Source organism: Hippocampus bargibanti, linkage group LG08 (genome assembly GCF_051943395.1).
Source record: "Hippocampus bargibanti isolate YZ-2025 linkage group LG08, ASM5194339v1, whole genome shotgun sequence".
NCBI classification, from domain to species: Eukaryota; Metazoa; Chordata; class Actinopteri; order Syngnathiformes; family Syngnathidae; genus Hippocampus; species Hippocampus bargibanti.
The window spans coordinates 8,906-25,521 of record NC_142741.1 but is presented as its reverse complement, the minus strand read 5'-3'; the positions used below and the strand labels follow the sequence as shown (position 1 = coordinate 25,521).

General features: G+C 43.5%; 2 protein-coding genes and 1 long non-coding RNA gene across 6 annotated transcripts; 1 reads left to right on the top strand and 2 right to left on the bottom strand.

Annotated features, from left to right (window-relative positions):
• The first annotated feature begins 81 nt into the window (after nucleotides 1-81).
• Nucleotides 82-9,395, top strand: LOC148894152 (uncharacterized). Its single transcript, XR_016115818.1, has 3 exons — nucleotides 82-165; nucleotides 4,371-4,574; nucleotides 9,256-9,395. It is a non-coding gene; the product is annotated as an uncharacterized LOC148894152 (long non-coding RNA).
• On the bottom strand, nucleotides 155-4,520 carry hsd3b1 (hydroxy-delta-5-steroid dehydrogenase, 3 beta- and steroid delta-isomerase 1). Its single transcript, XM_089002959.1, has 3 exons — nucleotides 4,364-4,520; nucleotides 3,150-3,314; nucleotides 155-2,735 (listed from the first exon to the last, which is right to left on the bottom strand). Exons 1-3 carry the CDS (start codon nucleotides 4,518-4,520, stop codon nucleotides 1,927-1,929), a joined length of 1,131 nt encoding a protein of 376 aa, XP_088859085.1. The 3' UTR covers nucleotides 155-1,926.
• Nucleotides 9,114-15,722, bottom strand: hao2 (hydroxyacid oxidase 2 (long chain)). 4 transcript variants are annotated; one of them, XM_089002956.1, is made up of 9 exons: nucleotides 15,678-15,722; nucleotides 14,587-14,643; nucleotides 13,933-14,085; nucleotides 13,705-13,856; nucleotides 10,640-10,923; nucleotides 10,053-10,271; nucleotides 9,795-9,953; nucleotides 9,404-9,473; nucleotides 9,114-9,316 (listed from the first exon to the last, which is right to left on the bottom strand). In XM_089002956.1, exons 2-9 carry the CDS (start codon nucleotides 14,601-14,603, stop codon nucleotides 9,261-9,263), a joined length of 1,110 nt encoding a protein of 369 aa, XP_088859082.1. In that variant the 5' UTR covers nucleotides 14,604-14,643; nucleotides 15,678-15,722; the 3' UTR covers nucleotides 9,114-9,260. The 4 variants fall into 4 exon arrangements, with proteins under 4 accessions (XP_088859082.1, XP_088859081.1, XP_088859080.1 ...); XM_089002955.1 differs by lacking the exon at nucleotides 15,678-15,722 and having other exon boundaries at nucleotides 13,933-14,741; XM_089002954.1 differs by lacking the exon at nucleotides 15,678-15,722 and having other exon boundaries at nucleotides 9,795-10,271; nucleotides 13,933-14,741.
• Between the last annotated feature and the right edge of the window lie 894 nt (nucleotides 15,723-16,616).

Genomic DNA, 16,616 nt, shown 5'->3' with positions numbered 1-16,616 from the left:
GGCAAAGACACGATTGGGGAAATTTCATGATTGATATCACCTGCGAAGCGAGCTGATCACGTGATACCCGGAAATTGTGAAGCCTTTTTAAGAGCATGCGCAGAATAAAATGTTTGTCGAGTTCCCAGACCAATGATTGACACGGTTGTGCATCATTTTTCTCTCGTGAGTACTTTCAGTCGTTACGAAAAGTTACCATTTTGGTTACTGTTAACAGGCTAGGACTGCTGCCAGAATGACTAGCTAGGGCAACATAAACAAACAAAATGGCGGCCCACGCAATAGATAGCTTGCACAAATAGCGTCGCAAAAAGTATGGAACTGCGAACTGGTTGGTACAAAAGAGGTCACGACACAAATTCCACATAAATGTGAAATAAATCGTTATTTTAATAACTTCAACATTAAAATGGGAAGTAAGATTAGAGCTAATACTGAAAAGAATGCTCTAGCCGAAAGTGCTTTCGCATTCCTTGCTAAATTCTACGGTGGCGCAGAAGGATTAGAAGGAACAACATTTTCGCTAAGGTATCTCGTTACTTCGTCGAGTAGTAGTTATTTTAATTTCACTGTTTATTTTGTACTCTAATACTCAATTTGAATGTATCATTATGTTTTGAAAATTCATAAATTTAGAGATACTTGGCAAAAAAATCTGACACAAGCTTGGTTGTATGCGGGGGATGGGGTCGGTTCTGCCTGTGAATAACAAAATAAATTGTATAATTGTTCAATTAAATTCTATATCAGATAAAAAAAATGTGTATAAGAAGTTGACATACATTTAGTGACGAATGTATTTTTTGAATGATTAAATGTTTTTGTAATCATTAAATAGTGACCGACAACATAATCACGTAACAATACTGTACTAGTTAGCATCGGCTTGTTTTAGTGATACTTGTGGACCAACACAGTTTTCATAATTGTTGTGGAATGACTATGATGATTATTACGATTATTTCTGCCAAGGAGGCGATGTTATGTGGTTGTTATTATTATGAATATTTTTGCTGCCAACATTTGCTCCCTTTCTCAAGCTGTCATGCAAACCAAAATGTTTGCCATCTCATGACCTGGTTGCTGATTGAATGGACTCTGGCCCGGCCGGCCGGCCAGGCCAGAGTGTGTATGTGTGCGCACGCTAGCCACATGACAAATATTTGCAACTACGTACCAACAGCTGTTTCTAAATCATACATGCTGACAAAAGATCAAAAATCATTCCTGCTGTCATGTATCGAAGCAAACTAATATTTCAAGTTCAAAATATATTTTTCTCACTGTTGTTAATGATATAAATCAGGCTTCCTAGTGAATTGTATGTTCCTTTTTTCATGTGTTTAAGCTAACGTGTTTCAATTCAACATGCTCTATTTGTTGCTGAGGGGCATTTAAACTCGATTCACATACTTTTTCTTTACCTTTGAAATCAGGCTACCAATAATAATAATACATTATATTTTTGAGCGCCTTTCAAAACTCTCAAGGTCACTTTACAGTTAGGTGAGCAGCGGCAGCCACATGCGCCAGCGTTCACTCAACCGGCAATAACTCAAATAGATCAAGTTAGCTAGCTAGCTAGCTAATGGATAACTAAAAGATAGCTAGGTAATAATAATAATAATAATAATGATAAAAATAATACATTGTATTTATAAGCACCTTTCAAAACACTCAAGGTCACTTTACAGTCACATGATCAGTTTGTCTGTGGGTGAGCAGCGGCAGCCACATGCGCCAGCGTTCACTAACCCGGAAGTAACTCAAATAGATTGTAAGCTAATAGATAGCCAGCTAGATAGTTAGCTAAATAGCCAAGTAGCTAATAAATAGCCAGCTAGATAGCTAGCCAGATAGCTAATAGATGGCAACTAGAGTTGGGCCTCTCTTCTTTCAACGTTGAAAGTCACGCACGAATGTGTTTTACTTGGCCAATAATTGTTGTTGTTGTTTGGGCAGCTGCTGCGCTAGCCAGCGGGTGGTGTTGCTGCGCGCCTGCTGCCAGGTGTACTTGGGCACGTAGCCCAGCTCGCGCTTGGCCTTGTCGTAGGAGAAGCTGAAGGTGGTGTTGAGCATGGTCAGCAGTTGCCGGTTGATGGGCGGCACCACTCGGCGGAAGGGGCGCAGCATCAGGCACGCCATCTCCCACAGGAAGCAGACCACGTAGAACAGGCGCAGGGGCACCGCCATCTTGTCTTGTATCCCGAAGCCGAGCGGTGACATGACGGCGTAGTTGAAGTCGGAGTAGCTGACGTGAGGCGTGTCGTCGGAGACAAAGTAGAAGTTGCCGGCCACCCGCTGGCGTCGTTCGGGGTCTTGGAGGCAGCGGGCCGCCTGCAGGTGGGCCGCCGCCACGTTGCCCACGTAGACCGGGTTGACTTTGGCCTCCCGCAGGGACATCCGGTAGAGGACGTCGCCGTTGCGCACGCCGTCCGCCATGTGGCCCAGCAGGAAGCGGCAGTCCTCGCCGTAGATGTACATGGGCCTCAGGGCGCAGGTGGCCAGGCGCCCGCCGTTGGGGAGGACCTCGCCGTCGTAGACCAGGGTCCGGTCCTCGGCCTCCTTCTTGGTCCTGCTGTAGGAGGACTTGAGGTAGGAGCGGTAGGCCATGTCTTCGTTGCCGTTCACCACCGGCTCGCCCTCCAAGTTGGGGCCCATCACCTCCACCGTGCTGGTGTAGATGAAGGAGGCCACGTTCTCCTGGACGCTCGCCTCCAGGAGGTTTTGGGTCCCTGGAACAACCAAGATACAAGTTGCCTGACTTTGGATCCCCGTTTTTGCTCCATCACCTGGAGCACCATTCCCCAATTTGCTCTCTCAATTTATTCTGTGGGTCCTGCAATTTGAGTGACAATGACAACAACCCTGGCACTGGAGTGGACACATTTGTGAACATCGTCTGGCAGTGAATCAGTTCATGGGATTTTTAGAAGTTCCTGACACTTGCTGTGACAAGCTAAGACAAAAAGACTCTTATTTTGGTAGTTGACCACTTCCTGTTTTTTGTTCCATTGGCCCCGATAAAGTTGTTTTTCTGAGCATTTTGGAGCCGGACAAAAGTTTGCTTGAGGTCATATTGTTTCAAGCAAACATGGTGCATAAGCATGTAGCTGTTATGCTGCATGGATCGCTATATGGGAAAGCACCTTTGACATTGACACTGTAGATCTCGCCGGGCTCGATGGCGTCGGTGACGTCAATGATGGAGGCCATGTGGAAGACCAGCGTGGCTCCCCGACACGCTTTTCTCACAAAGTCGCAGTCTCTGATGTCGCCCTCCAACGGCGTCAGCTTGACGTGGCCGCCACTTTCTGCAAGGTGGAAAATCCGTTAGTCGCAGTCTCCGACGTCACCCTCCAACGCCGTCAGCCTGATGTCGCCGCCACTTTCTGAAAATTGCTTAGTCACGGCGTCTGATGTCGCCCTCCGACGCCGTCAGCTCGACGTCGCCGCCACTTTCTGCAAGGTGCATGAAAATCCGCGCCAAGGTAGACGAGCTGGCAATCCCATCCAAGCAAAATCATTGGAAGATGGCAGATTAGGGATTAGATTTGTTGCACTCCCCAAATTCAGACAAAGGTTTTGTTAGAATAAACCCAAAAACAAATACATCAATAAATACAACATTTAAATGACGAAATAAATTAAAACCCAATGAATAGAAACAAAAGTTAAACGAATAAAAAATGGATAAATAAAGTAAAACCAAATAAATAAATATATAAATACAAAATTGTCGTGGATAAATGAAATGGAAGAATCAAAACGTAATAAATACAACATTTAAATGAATAAATAAAATGGATAAATGAATTAAAACCAAATAAATAAATACCATATTTAAATGAAGTGAAAAAATGGATAAATACATTGAAACTGAATCAATAGATACAAAATGTAAATTGGTAAATAAAATGGATAAATAAATATAACATGTAAATGGATGAATAAATGGAGAAATAAATTCAAACCAAATAAACAAATAGATAACTACAAAGTTTAAATGCAAAAATAACATGGATAAAAAAAATAAAACCGAATAAATAAATAAATACACAATTTAAAAGGACAGATAAATTAAAACCAAATAAATAAATACAACATGTGAATGGCTAATTAAAATGGGTTACTAATAAAAACAATAAATACATGCAAATTGTTTTGTTTTCCTCTTAATATTTTCTTTCAATTTGCGTTTTTCTTCATTTTTTTTTTAAATCCAAAACTTGAATTCAAATAATTTTGGGGATATTTTCCTCGTATTATTTTCAACCAAAAGCTACATGATGAACGTAGATTTTCTCCAAACTATTTCCAATCCTTATAACGTGTTCCTTTTTCCCATTGTGATTTGTGTTACCTTCCAGACTTTGCAAGAGCTCTTGGTTGAGGTGGATATCGACCAGTCGGATCTCGCTGAGCTTTTTTTCCTGCTCCAAAAGCATCTTGATGAAGGTTTTCCCCAGGAAGCCGCACGCTCCCGTCACCACGCACACGACGCCATCCAGGGAACACATCGCGGCTCGCTCCTCTTGCAAGGAAGACAAACGAGAAGAAAAAGCGGCACTGGGGTGAGAGCAGCTGGCCTGCTTTTTATCAGACAATGTGGAGGATGGACCGGGATGCTTGCAGGCGGGGGAGGAGCCCAGCTCAATTCGGCCGCCAGGAATCCAGAGGTTCAGACAAAAAAAAAAAAAAAAAAAAAAAAAAAAAAGGGCTGACTCCTTATAAACCCGAACCCAGACTTGAAACCCAAACCATACTTTGAGACCCCAATGAACAACCTCAACTTCTGAGCTTTAGCTTTTGCTTGAAGAGCATATATATTTTGGGACGTCAAACCCGAAAATCTTTCTGGTTCAAACGTGATTTTATTTTTTTTTTTTCATTGTCACACTTTACGTCCGATACCTTCAAATTTGTACAGATGACGGCTGAAGAAACCTTTTCATGGACACTTTACTCTTCTTCCATAAAAGCCAAAGAAAAGGCCTTTATACTTTATACAGTGAGCTGATGTCAAGTCTTTTAGCCTTCATGGTTTTTTTCTTTGTCTGGACAGCGACATCAAAGTGACCCCCTACTCTAAAATGTAATCTTTTTTTTCAGTAGAAAGACAAAAAGTTGCCCGACTTGGATGTTTTTCACTTTGATGTGGTTGGAGACCTTGGTCATGGTAGATAGACGTCTGCGCTCTTATCTTAAGATGAAGGACATATCGTGGAACGTGTGTGTTTGTGTGAGGACATTTGGGAGACAATACTGTACAGTGTTTCGTATAAAAACGTATACAAGGATGAAAAAAATATTAGCATCGTTTTCAATTTGCCAAAATAGAAATGCGTACACAAATGACAAAATACAAGTCACATCCGACTTGAGACCGAGTTCCGTTCCGAACCAAATGGTCGCAAGTCGAAATCCATTCAAATTGCCGAATAGAGACACTGAGGCTAAATGACTGGCAAACTCCCCTCTCTGGTCTGTGTAAACTCTGTCGTACAGGAGTGGTCCATCGATGAAAAGGTTTCTTCAGCCGTCATCTGTATGGCTGAAGAAACCTTTTCATCGATTCCCCCCTCTGGTGCCATCACACAGTCGATTGCTGTGCGAGAGTGAGATGCTGGCTGGCTGGCCAAAATTGTCATACACGTTGCCGGCCTACTAGCGCGTTGCAGTGCCAGGCGTGGAGTTAAAATGTTTAAAATAGGGTCCGGAGGGCGTGGTCGTAATTCGAGCTGGATGTAAGTCAGATATTAACTGTAATGGTATTAGCCATGCTAACATGTAGCCACTTTGCATGAAGACAAAAAGGGTTTGAAATACAAGAGCATTAGTCAAATGGTCATTTTGAGTTACTTACCACGTTGGTCATAGATAAAGGGAAAAGGAAAGCCGTTGTTGTGGATGTAGCGGTCCCCAGTGATGGAAACCTAAGAAAGAAGGAACATGAGAAAATGGAGAAATAGCAAGGGCTCAGAGAGGAGCTGGAGAGAGCCTGGAAGGTAAAGGTGACAGTCGTGCCTGTGGTGGCCGGAGCACACGGGCCAGTGACCCCCAAACTCCACGAGTGGTTGTGGTTATAGACAAGTGTGTGTGTGTGTGTGTGTGTGTGTGTGTGTGTGTGTGTGTGTGTGTGTGTGTGTGTGTGTGTGTGTGTGTGTGTGTGTGTGTGTGTGTGTGTGTGTGTGTGTGTGTGTGTGTGTGTGTGTGTGTGTGTGTGTGTGTGTGTATGTATATATATATATATATATATATATATATATCTTCTTTTTCTTTCGGCTTTTCCCTTCAAAGGGTCGCCACAGCAAATCAGTGTCCTCCATCTTTAGAGGTTTGATCCGCATGTTTGTTTTGGCCAAGCTTTTACTTTTTTTTAATTTAATATCATTTATTTATTTATTTTAACGCCAGGTGGATCCACTTTGATTCCTCCCACCCCCAGCCTTGAATGTCCCGCTTGTATTTTTTTGTGAGCCAAGCCGACAAGGACATTTGTGTTAGGACAACAAGCCGAGGCCGCTGCAAAGGCTGCGATGAAATGTTCCGCCTTGAAGTTGTGTTTGTATTTTTGCGCTGTGCGTATTGTGTATCGCAGGGGTGTCAAAGTCATTTTTTGCCGCGGGACACATTGTAGTTATGGTTTCCTCTCGAGGGCCGTTATGAATTTGGGGAACCCATTAGAATGTTTAAATCCCTTCAAATATTATGTATAGAGCACACACACAATGACCAGTATGAGAAAAGGCATCTTTCTTTTTTTCATGTTGGGGGGCTATGTTTAGGTTGCTTTGGATGCAAATATGTTTTTTTTCTTGTTGTCGCCACATTTGAGAGCGCATTGGTCTCCTTACCTTCCCGCTTGAACAGCGAATCTTTGCATTGTTGCGCTGCTCCATCTTTTCTTTGGCCTTACTTGAGATGTACATCACATCGCCGTGCACCGTCCCGGCGTGCCCGTAATGAGACTCGGCCATGCTGCTCACAAAAGTCCACTGGTTGGTCTTCAGGTTGTACGTCTCCACCGAGTCTGGAGTTCAAGTGGAAAGTCCTTTAGCCTCAACTGAGCTTGTGGTTGCATACTTGGATATCTAAAATGGCCTTTCATTTCAACAATCCTTCACTCATTCACTGCTATTCACAAATGTATTCGGGAATTGAAAATAGGACGCTTCATGCTTGAGTGCTGATAAAGCGCTGGCCATGGCCTCTGGCAATTGTTTTACTTTTCCACATAGGGGTGGCATTTGCCTTTTTTCCATGTTAGCGCGTTGTTCCAGCTTCAGGTGTTGTTGAAGCACTATATAGACCCATCTGTCTGTATTGCATTGTATTTTGGACAGCTGCCCTCATTTCCAGATCATATAACGCCAGACCCATATCATTTAGGAATTAACACTTTCTTTTTCTGATGAAACAAGAGAGTCTAAGGTTTCACTGGAGTGGACACATTTTTGCACATCGTCTGGCACCAAATAAGTTAAAATGACTGCAAGGTGGATTCTTTTTTTTCGATTTTGCCATAATTTTCCATTTTTGCAACAATCATAAATGGAAAATGTGCTGTTTTTTTAAATGTTTGAAAGAAAAAAGATTGGTCATCTCTAAAAATTATATTTATTCTTGTATTGTGATCAGCTCTGATAAACCGCTGGAATATTTATGAGCTCATAAAAATGCAGAAAATACCACACATTAAACTCTTCTGCAATTTCTATTTTTGTATTTGACATCAAAAAAGAACATGATGTTGAAATCTGACATTTCCCTTTAGCGCAGCACAGTCTAATGCACAGGTGTTCAAGTAAAGGCCCGGGGGCCTAAATCTGGCCCGCCACCTCATTTTATTTGGCCTGCCAAATCAAATCAAACTTGTGAAATTCCATTTTGTCTGAACCAAAATTGTAAATTGTCCCATTTGGACCGCAGTAAGTCATTATTTTTTGACTTTGAAAACTAGCTATTCATTCATTTGTTATGCGTTCAAATTCATAACAGTCCTTGAAAGGAAACCGCATCTACAATGTGGCCCGCGGCAAAAAATGATTGACGCCCTCGGTCTAATAGATTCGTAACGTAACCCAAGCGTCTACTTATAATGTGGTGCGCCTTATACAGGTACAACCGTCCGACTCAAACGGTCGTAAGTTGAAATGCATTCAAAATGGCCGACGCACAGTTTAAACGACAGGATGGGATATGATGTCAATCTGTTGTTTTTAAAGAACATTTTCTATTGAATACTATTATCTAATAATAATAATAATACATTTTATTTAAAGCGCCTTTCAAAGCTCTCAAGGACACTTGACAGTCACAGACAAGCATAGATATAGTAATAAATACGTATGTAATAATAATAATAATAATAATATGTATGGAGTCAACAACGTTTGGTCCAATTTTCACCGTGCGTCACTTCCTGTGTTACTTCTCTTTTGCTTTTTGCGAGGTGCATGCCAGTGAGACTCAGACCAATGAGAGGATTTATTGCACGGGTGACCTTTAGGAGGCCATCGGTCTTTTCTATAGCGCTGTTATTTCCTCTGAGGCTCACAAACAGAAACGCCACTTAGAAATGTTTTGACTTTGTTTTTTTGCCTCTTACAAGATTTCGGGGTGGCTAAATGCCCCCATCAGACACCCGATATGATAGGCCCTGCACTGAACAGTAGCCCAAACCAATCTCCATATTCAGATTTTTTTTGTAATAAATAAAAAAGTGAGAACACCAATGAAGGAAGAAAGAAAGGAACAAATGAATAAACAAATCAATAAATAAACAGGTAAATAAATAGATAAATAAATACAATGTGCAAAAAAATGTTTCTATGAAAAGAAAGCTGATGACTAATATAGTATTGTTCCATATTTTGAAAAGCTCCAGTCGAAATAAAATCAGGTGTTGTTGCAAACGTCATTTTTTTAGTCAACACAAGATCCCATTTTGTAAACATATGGGCTACTCACCCTGCATCAACTTGATCAATCACGAATAAGAAATGGACGTCCCAAACAACATGTTTGATAGTTAAAACTCGTCTTCAAACTCATTTTTTTATTCTCAAAATGAGACTTGAGTTGTCGTTTGGATTCTTTTGGTGCTTTCCACCATCTTATTGTTGTCCGAATGATGATGATGATGATGATTTTGTTTGCTCCATGCACAGAGTTTGTCCCTTCTCCCTTTCTTGTGGGAAACAGTCAGAGCAAATGTTGGCTCCATGAAAAATGTCTCCCTGCTTTCCGCAGGCGGCTCACACTTTGGAAAACTGGACGAGGTTCCTGTTGATTTCCGCCACCTTCCGGCAACCTGCAACCACAAGATGGAGGAGGCTTTTTTTCTCCACCACGGAACGATGATGACTGCGATCATTCGGGAACGCTTGTTGACACTCACCCGACAAAGCCATGGAGAGGCGGAACTCGTCGTTTAGAATTTGCAGCACCTCCCTCACGCCTTCCTCCCCCTGAAAACAATTCAAGAACATCAACACTGCACTGGGTAGGAATGTACACTATCTAAGTTTTTATTTGTTGAACAGGCTTTTGAATCATTTCTTATGTCTACAGTATGTACTTTGACTTCATTTGTCTCTGTTCCCGTCACGGCCACAAGCAAATATGATCCAGCCCACCTTGTACCCCCCCCCCCCCCCCCCACACAAGAGACATTCAAATCATTTTTCACAGAGACTGATGTGAGATTTACCTTCTGTGGGTCATGACTTCATTTTGCAGCGTTGAAGGGCACACACACACACACGCACGCACACAGCAAAGGAGTGTACCTTATATGCAAGGCCCCAGACTGCCGGGCGGCCAATGAACACACACTTGGCCCCCAAGGCCAAGGCTTTGAGCACATCGCTGCCCGTGCGGATGCCCCCGTCTAAGTAGATCTCCATGCGGCCCTGCACCGCGTCCACGATCTCAGAGAGAGCGTCGATCTGTCCACACGGCAAGCCAACAGCGATGTCTTTATCTTGACAACACGTCAAGGTGGTGATTTGGCGGCCGAATGGGAGCAATCCCGAACGAAAGCTTACGGAGGCCGGGCCGCCGTCCAGTTGTCTGCCGCCGTGGTTGGACACGATGATGCCGTGCACGCCGTGCTCCACCGCCAGCTCGGCGTCCTCCTTGGTCAGGATGCCCTTGATGATGATGGGCAGCCGTGTGATGGACTGCAGCCAGTGAATGTCCTTCCAGCTAACAGACGGGTCCAAAGTATTGGCCGGGATCCCGTACTCCTCCGGTCCTGCCGTCTCCTGAAACCGATGGATTTGCTTTGGATTTTAGTCCCATTACAGTTATAATCAGAATCATAATAATAATGCATTGGATTTGTAAGTGCCTTTCAAAACTCTCAAGGTCACTTTAGTCACTGGATCAGTTTTTCTGTGGGTGAGCAGCGGCAGCCACGTGTGGCAGCGTTCATTCAACCCGCAAGTAATTCAAATACATAAAAAACTAGCTAGCTAGCTACTAGACAGCGAATAGCTAGGCAGCCCGCCAGCTAACAGATATCCAATAGACGGCCAGCCAGCTGGCTAGCCAATAGATAGCTAGCCAGCTGGATAGATAGCAAACAGATAGGCAGCTGACCAATAGACATTGTTAGGGGGGGTTGATTCACCTGAAAGGCGCCATCAAAGTTCTTGACCTTGAGATGTGGCGGCAGTTTGAACTGATTGCGGATATCGTTGCGTCGTTTGCCCGTATACGGCACGTCGACGGTGAGCACCAGGGCCTTGAAGCCCAACGACTCCACGCGGTGGACGATCTGCTCCGACAGTTTGCGGTCGCGGTACACGTAGAGCTGAAACCAGCGGTAGCCGTCGGGCGCCGCCGCCACAATCTCCTCCACCGAGCAGGTGGAGTACGTGCTGGTGATGTAGCATGTGTTGAGTGCCTCGGTGGCTGGAGAGTGGAGGAAAGAGAAAGCACAATTACCAAACCTCACCGTATTGGCCTGAAGAAATGACGGTGATTATTTTGTTTTTTGGCATTGAAATAAGACCGAAAAAGTGGAGGTTGTCTTGAAAAACGTAGCCTGTCACTGGAAACGGTTTTGAAAGGCGCTTATTCATGAACTGTAGTCAACTAATCCTTGTTTTTCGAGGTTAAAGGACAACCGACACCACTTTTTTGTTTCCTAACTGACATCACAAAAACGTTTTATAGCGTCTAAAATACCCAAAACACGCAGTATGATATTTTTAGTCAAATGCAAAACACCAAAAATGACTTCAAGTGGCCAAAATCTACAGAAAAAAATGAACCAGGAAGTGGCCAGTTTCAGAAGGCCCCGCCCCCTTGTTCGTGGTGTCACCCCAAGACGTCTTGCCTTGCGAGAGAATCAAAACAATGGCTTCAGATTCTGAGAATATGCTTTGTTGTTATGAATAGGATTCAAATAGTTCTGAAGAGGAAAGCATACATGTTTGCAATCGATTAAAAAATTTATTTCGTGCATATTTTGAGGCAATAGGGGGGGAAAATGTAGCACTAAAAAAAGAGGCAGAAAATGGTGACAAAGCTCCGTGTAAGGAATTAATCAGCCCGTTTCCACAGGCTGATTAATTCCTTACATGGAGCTTTGTCGCCCTCTTCTGCCTCTTTTTGGTGCAACATGAAGTTTTCAGACCAGACAAGTCAGGGGTGTACCTTCAAGAGAATCCATGTTACCAATGTTGGGAGGAAGTGATAAGACAGAGGGGGTGCCGGGCGGGGCTACAGCCAATCCACATGGCTGTAAATCATGGGATATCGTGCTGTCATTGGGTGACGTCAGCGCTTGGAAACAATCAAGATAGAGCCATGTACCAAATCTTTGAGTCATTCGGGGTTTGTTTTTAAATTCTGAATGTTTTTTTTTTCCAGAAAAAAAATCAGTGATGCACTGAGACTGTGACAAGTGAACCACGAAGTAGCGAGGGAATTATTAGTACAGGTAACATCCGATTTACGACCGAGTTCCGTTCCGACCAAACGGTCGTAAGTCAAAATGGTCCTAAGTGGAAATCCATTCAAAACGTTGAAGAGAGACTCAGAGGCTAAATGACTCGCAATCTGGTGCCATCACACGGTCGATTGCTGTGCGAGAGTGAGAATCTGGCTGTCTGGCCAAAATGGTCGTACGCGTTGCCAGCCTGCTAGCGCCCTGCGGTGCCAGGCAAAGAATTAAAATTGTAAAAATAGGGTCTGGAGGTCGTGGCCGTAAGGCGAGCTGGTTGTTAGTCGGACGTGACCTGTCTTCTTCTTCTTTTCCTTTGGGCTTTTCCCTTCAAGGGGTCGCCAGAGCGCATCAGTGTCCTCCATCTTCAGAGGTTTCATTCCCATGTCGGACGTCATATTTGGGGCCCAGACATTATACCCATTCACGACGCTAGATGGCGCCTGAGGCCAAAGCAAACCACTGTCATGAAAAATAGAAAATAAAATAGTGGCAGCAGGAAGAAGATAAAATAAAAATTGACAATAAGAAAAAAAGAAAATAATGTAAGTGATAGAAGAAAATGGAGAAACGTAGTGACAATCGAAAATCGCCTTGTCATGATCTGGTTGGCGACCAACGGGGGGCGCTGTCAGCCCTGCCTGCACCTGCACAGGTGCTGGTCGTCCCGATCAGATTGGCGACCAACGGGTAGCGACGTCAGCCCTGCCTGCAGCCTCGCAGGTGCTGGTCGTTTTAATCACTGACACTTAAAAGGACACCCGGCACGACCATCCGGTGTCGGTTCATTGTTTGTTGCATGCATTGTATGCTATGCATGTGTTTGTTTAACCTTGGCGGACTTTTACACTTGGTTTTCTTTTGATACTTTGTATTTTTCCGTTCAGATGATTTTGATGTTTTACATTTTGTTCCTGCTCACCTTTATTTTAATACAATTTGTCAAACAACCTCCTGCTCACTGCTGCCTGGTTTTTGGGATCCGCACCCGCCATCACCACCTTGCAAAACGTGACACGCCTAGGTCATTATTTTCTATATAAAAATTAATTTGGTGTTCAAAATGTATTTGATCATACTTGAGTCTTGAAAGAAATCTATACATTTGATTTATAAGCGCCTTTCAAAACTCTCAAGGTTATTTTACAGGATAAGTTTTTCTGCGAGTGAGCAACTTCACTCAACCCGGAAGTAACACACACACTACGAACTCAAATATAATAATAATAATACATTTCATTTCTCAGCACCTTTCAAAACTCAAGGTCACTTTACAGTCACAGGAAAAGCTTTTCTGTGGGTGAGTAGCGGCAGCCACACGCGCCAGTGTTCACTCAACCCGGAAGTAACTCAAATAGATAGAAAGCTCATCGGCACAATAACATTTAAGAAGGGGTCGTTTTATAATCCATTCTACTTAGCAGAAACAATTACCGTATTATGAAGGCAAAGTCGTCTTGTATTCGGGGCAATACGGTACCCCCATCCAGCCCAGGTTAATGTTTCAAATGATTGTGGCATTATGGTTTCTAAGCGAGATTTGCTTTGAAACACGTTTTAAGGTTGTGAATAAGTCTTTCAAGGTTTTGCGAAGTTAGCAAAACAAAGCGTTGAAACTCGCACTCACTCAACGAAGGTAACGATTGCGGTCCAATGGGGTAACCCAGTGGCGGACATGTGTACTGCATACACACGAATAATGTGTCATCGTGCTAAAAAGAAAGAGGTTAAAAAGCGTGACCCACCTCTCGCTGTGGCCATTTCGCCCTCGTGCCACGCCAGACAATGAAAGGCGGTCGGCGCGATGCCCACCGGGAAGCTGATCTCCGCACCCTGCACCATCGTCCGGGTGTCGCTCACCGAAACGTCGCGCAGGATGCGAGGTCTCAGGCGGATCCTGCACACACAGACTACATTCAACATTCAAAATGTCTTTTTGATTAGATTGAGGCCCAGAGTCGAGGTTTCGGTACCGTTTGAAGGCCAATAGGTTGTCATCTCGGGTGCAGCACTCGTCAGCTCCGGCGGCGTAGTAGTCCCACGTGGCCTTGGACAGGTGCTCCCTGGCATACTCTTCAAAGTCTGTCAGGCATACCATGGCAATCTCGGCACACTGCCCGCCCTCTCTGCAGGATGCAACATTAGTCATCGCAAACAAACTTGAACCTCCATCATCTAAATCAGGGGTGTCAAAGTCATTTTTTGCCGCGGGCCACATTATAGTTAAAGTTTCTTCTTGAGGGCCGTTATGAATTTGGGGAGGCCATTAGAATGTTTAAGCCCCTCCACATATTACATATAGAGCGCACAACCAATTAATGAATAACTAGTTTTCAAATCTGAAGTCAAGAATAATGACTGTTATTGTGGTTTACATCCAATAATATGAAATTTTGGTCAGGATCTTAGCAAGTATCATGGAATTTCACAAATTTGATTTGCTTTCGCGGGCCGAAAAAAATGATGTGGCGGGCCGGATTTGGCCCCCGGGCCTTGACTTTGACACCTGTGATCGAAATGATCGGAACTGTTGCCGCTAGGCTCGCACAGACGGGATATTTATATTGGTCAAGCAATAGCCAGCATATCACAAAATAAGTTTGCAAAAGTGGTTGTGGTTTACTCACCGGTTGCAAATGCTCATTTTATCAGCACAAATTGCACCCTCCTAACAGATTCATAACCTGCCAGCAAGACAACATTTCGTCATATTGAAATCTTCTTCTTTTCCTTTCGGCTTTTCCGTTCGAGGGGCCGCCACGGCAAATCAGTGTCCTCCATCTTTAGAGGTTTGATCCGCATGTTTGTTTTGGCTAAGCTTTGACGTCGGATGCCCTTCCTGACACAACCCTCTGTATTTATCCGGGCTTGGAACCGGCACAAGAAGACATATGTCCCTTTGTGGCTACAGAACAAGCAACTCGCTCAGTAAAAGGCAGCCAAACACAAAATGGTCATCGGCACAGCAACATTCAAAAAAACAAAAACTATACTCACCATTTTTGTCATATTGAAATGAATATTATAATAATCATCATACATTTCATTAATAAGCGCCTTTCAAAACTGTCATGGTCAAGTGATTAAACCCAGAATAAAAATACTAAAGGAATCTCAAAACACTTGCCATTTATAAACACTTGAGGGAAGCGCAGCACTAAAAAAAAGTATAAAAATGCCACTGCTTGTTCAGGCTTGACTTTTTTTGTTGTTAAAATTCAACAAAAGATGTTGTTTTCATTGGTTAAGATGACACCAAAGGACCCTTGTACTCAGCAATGGTGGCAACACTGTCACTTCATTGTTTTGTTGAGGACTCATCATGTATTTCTCCCTAAAATCAGTTCACAATCTGAAAAGTCTCGTAAAAGGAGTGAAGATGGTGTGAGAGAGAGAGAGAGAGAGAAGAGAGAGAGAGAGAGAGAGAGAGAGAGAGAGAGAGAGAGAGAGAGAGAGAGAGAGAGAGAGAGAGAGAGAGAGAGGAGGCCGCGAAATGTGTCAGTCACGTGGCGAAATGAGGCTTCCTGAGCGCCCATTGTCCAGGTGACTTTCTAGAATACAATACTTGCTCTCTCTCTCTCTCGTTCTAAACAAAGCACCGTTACCACGGCGATTAGGGTTCCCATTTTCTCCATATCATCCTGCCATGGCGGTCAAAAGGCCAAATAGATGCCAATTCTAAAACCGACACGGAGATGAATGAAAAGGAAAGTCTTACCTTAACCTTCCGCGCTCACGTTCACATGTGACCAGGTCGTGTCAGAGGGCAACCCCCCCGGCCCCCTTTCGATGCCCCTCCTTAACAGTACCCCACTTGATCACAATGGGAAGCTCCTCCCCCACACCAACTTCCCCACGGCTCATCCACGACTGGACTGCACTGTGGAAAGACAAAAATAACAAATGACAAATGACGAATAACAAATGAAAAATAAAAAATAACAAATACAAAAAAAAACAGGTGCCATGGCATGTGATCGAATTCCTTTCACGATTGCCACATCAGCCGAAAAAGGTCAGCAAAGAATTGGGACGCACCCTGTCGAATCAATGGGCCCCTCCCCATTAGTACCCCACTTGATCACAATGGGAAGCTCCTCCCTCACACCAACTTCCCCACGGCTCATCCATGACTGGACTGCACGGTGGAAAGACAAAAATGTCAAATGACGAATAACAAATGACAAATAGAAAATAACAAATACAAAAAAACACTCGCAGAAAAAATATCCTGTGACTGTGAAGTGTCCTTGAGAGTTTTAAAAGGTGCTTAGAAATTAATTTTATGATGATGATGATGATGATTATTATTATTATATTTTATTATTATTATTATTTAGGTCCAAATTTATGATTTTAGGCTTTTGAACCTAAATAAAAGGCCCCTATTCTTTTACAATGAACAAAACGTCAGATTGCAGTCAAATTAAAATGAGTTCTAACTACACGGCCAGTTGTCACGTTGTGGTTGCCGACCAATGGGTGACGCCGTCGGCCCCGCCTGCAGCTGCACAGGTGAAGGTTGTTTCAATCAGTGGCAGTTAAAAGGACTCCCGGCACACCATTTGACCATTTGACCATTCGGCGTCTGCTCATTGGGCTTGCTTTACCCTGTCAGGTACGGTTCATCTTGCATGCAGATTTGTACTCATGGTTT

Excerpts from the sequence above, each read along its gene's own strand:
- hsd3b1 (XM_089002959.1), bottom strand. The coding sequence starts at position 4,520 with ATGTGTTCCCTGGATGGCGTCGTGTGCGTGGTGACGGGAGCGTGCGGC. Across the intron at positions 3,315-4,363 it reads GCTCTTGCAAAGTCTGGAAG|AAAGTGGCGGCCACGTCAAG; the intron begins GTAACACAAATC and ends TCCACCTTGCAG. Across the intron at positions 2,736-3,149 it reads CTACAGTGTCAATGTCAAAG|GGACCCAAAACCTCCTGGAG; the intron begins GTGCTTTCCCAT and ends TGGTTGTTCCAG.
- hao2 (XM_089002953.1), bottom strand. The coding sequence starts at position 14,177 with ATGTGGCCCGCGGCAAAAAATGACTTTGACACCCCTGATTTAGATGAT. Across the intron at positions 13,857-13,932 it reads AACCTATTGGCCTTCAAACG|GATCCGCCTGAGACCTCGCA; the intron begins GTACCGAAACCT and ends CTGTGTGTGCAG. Across the intron at positions 10,924-13,704 it reads CGAAATGGCCACAGCGAGAG|CCACCGAGGCACTCAACACA; the intron begins GTGGGTCACGCT and ends TCCACTCTCCAG.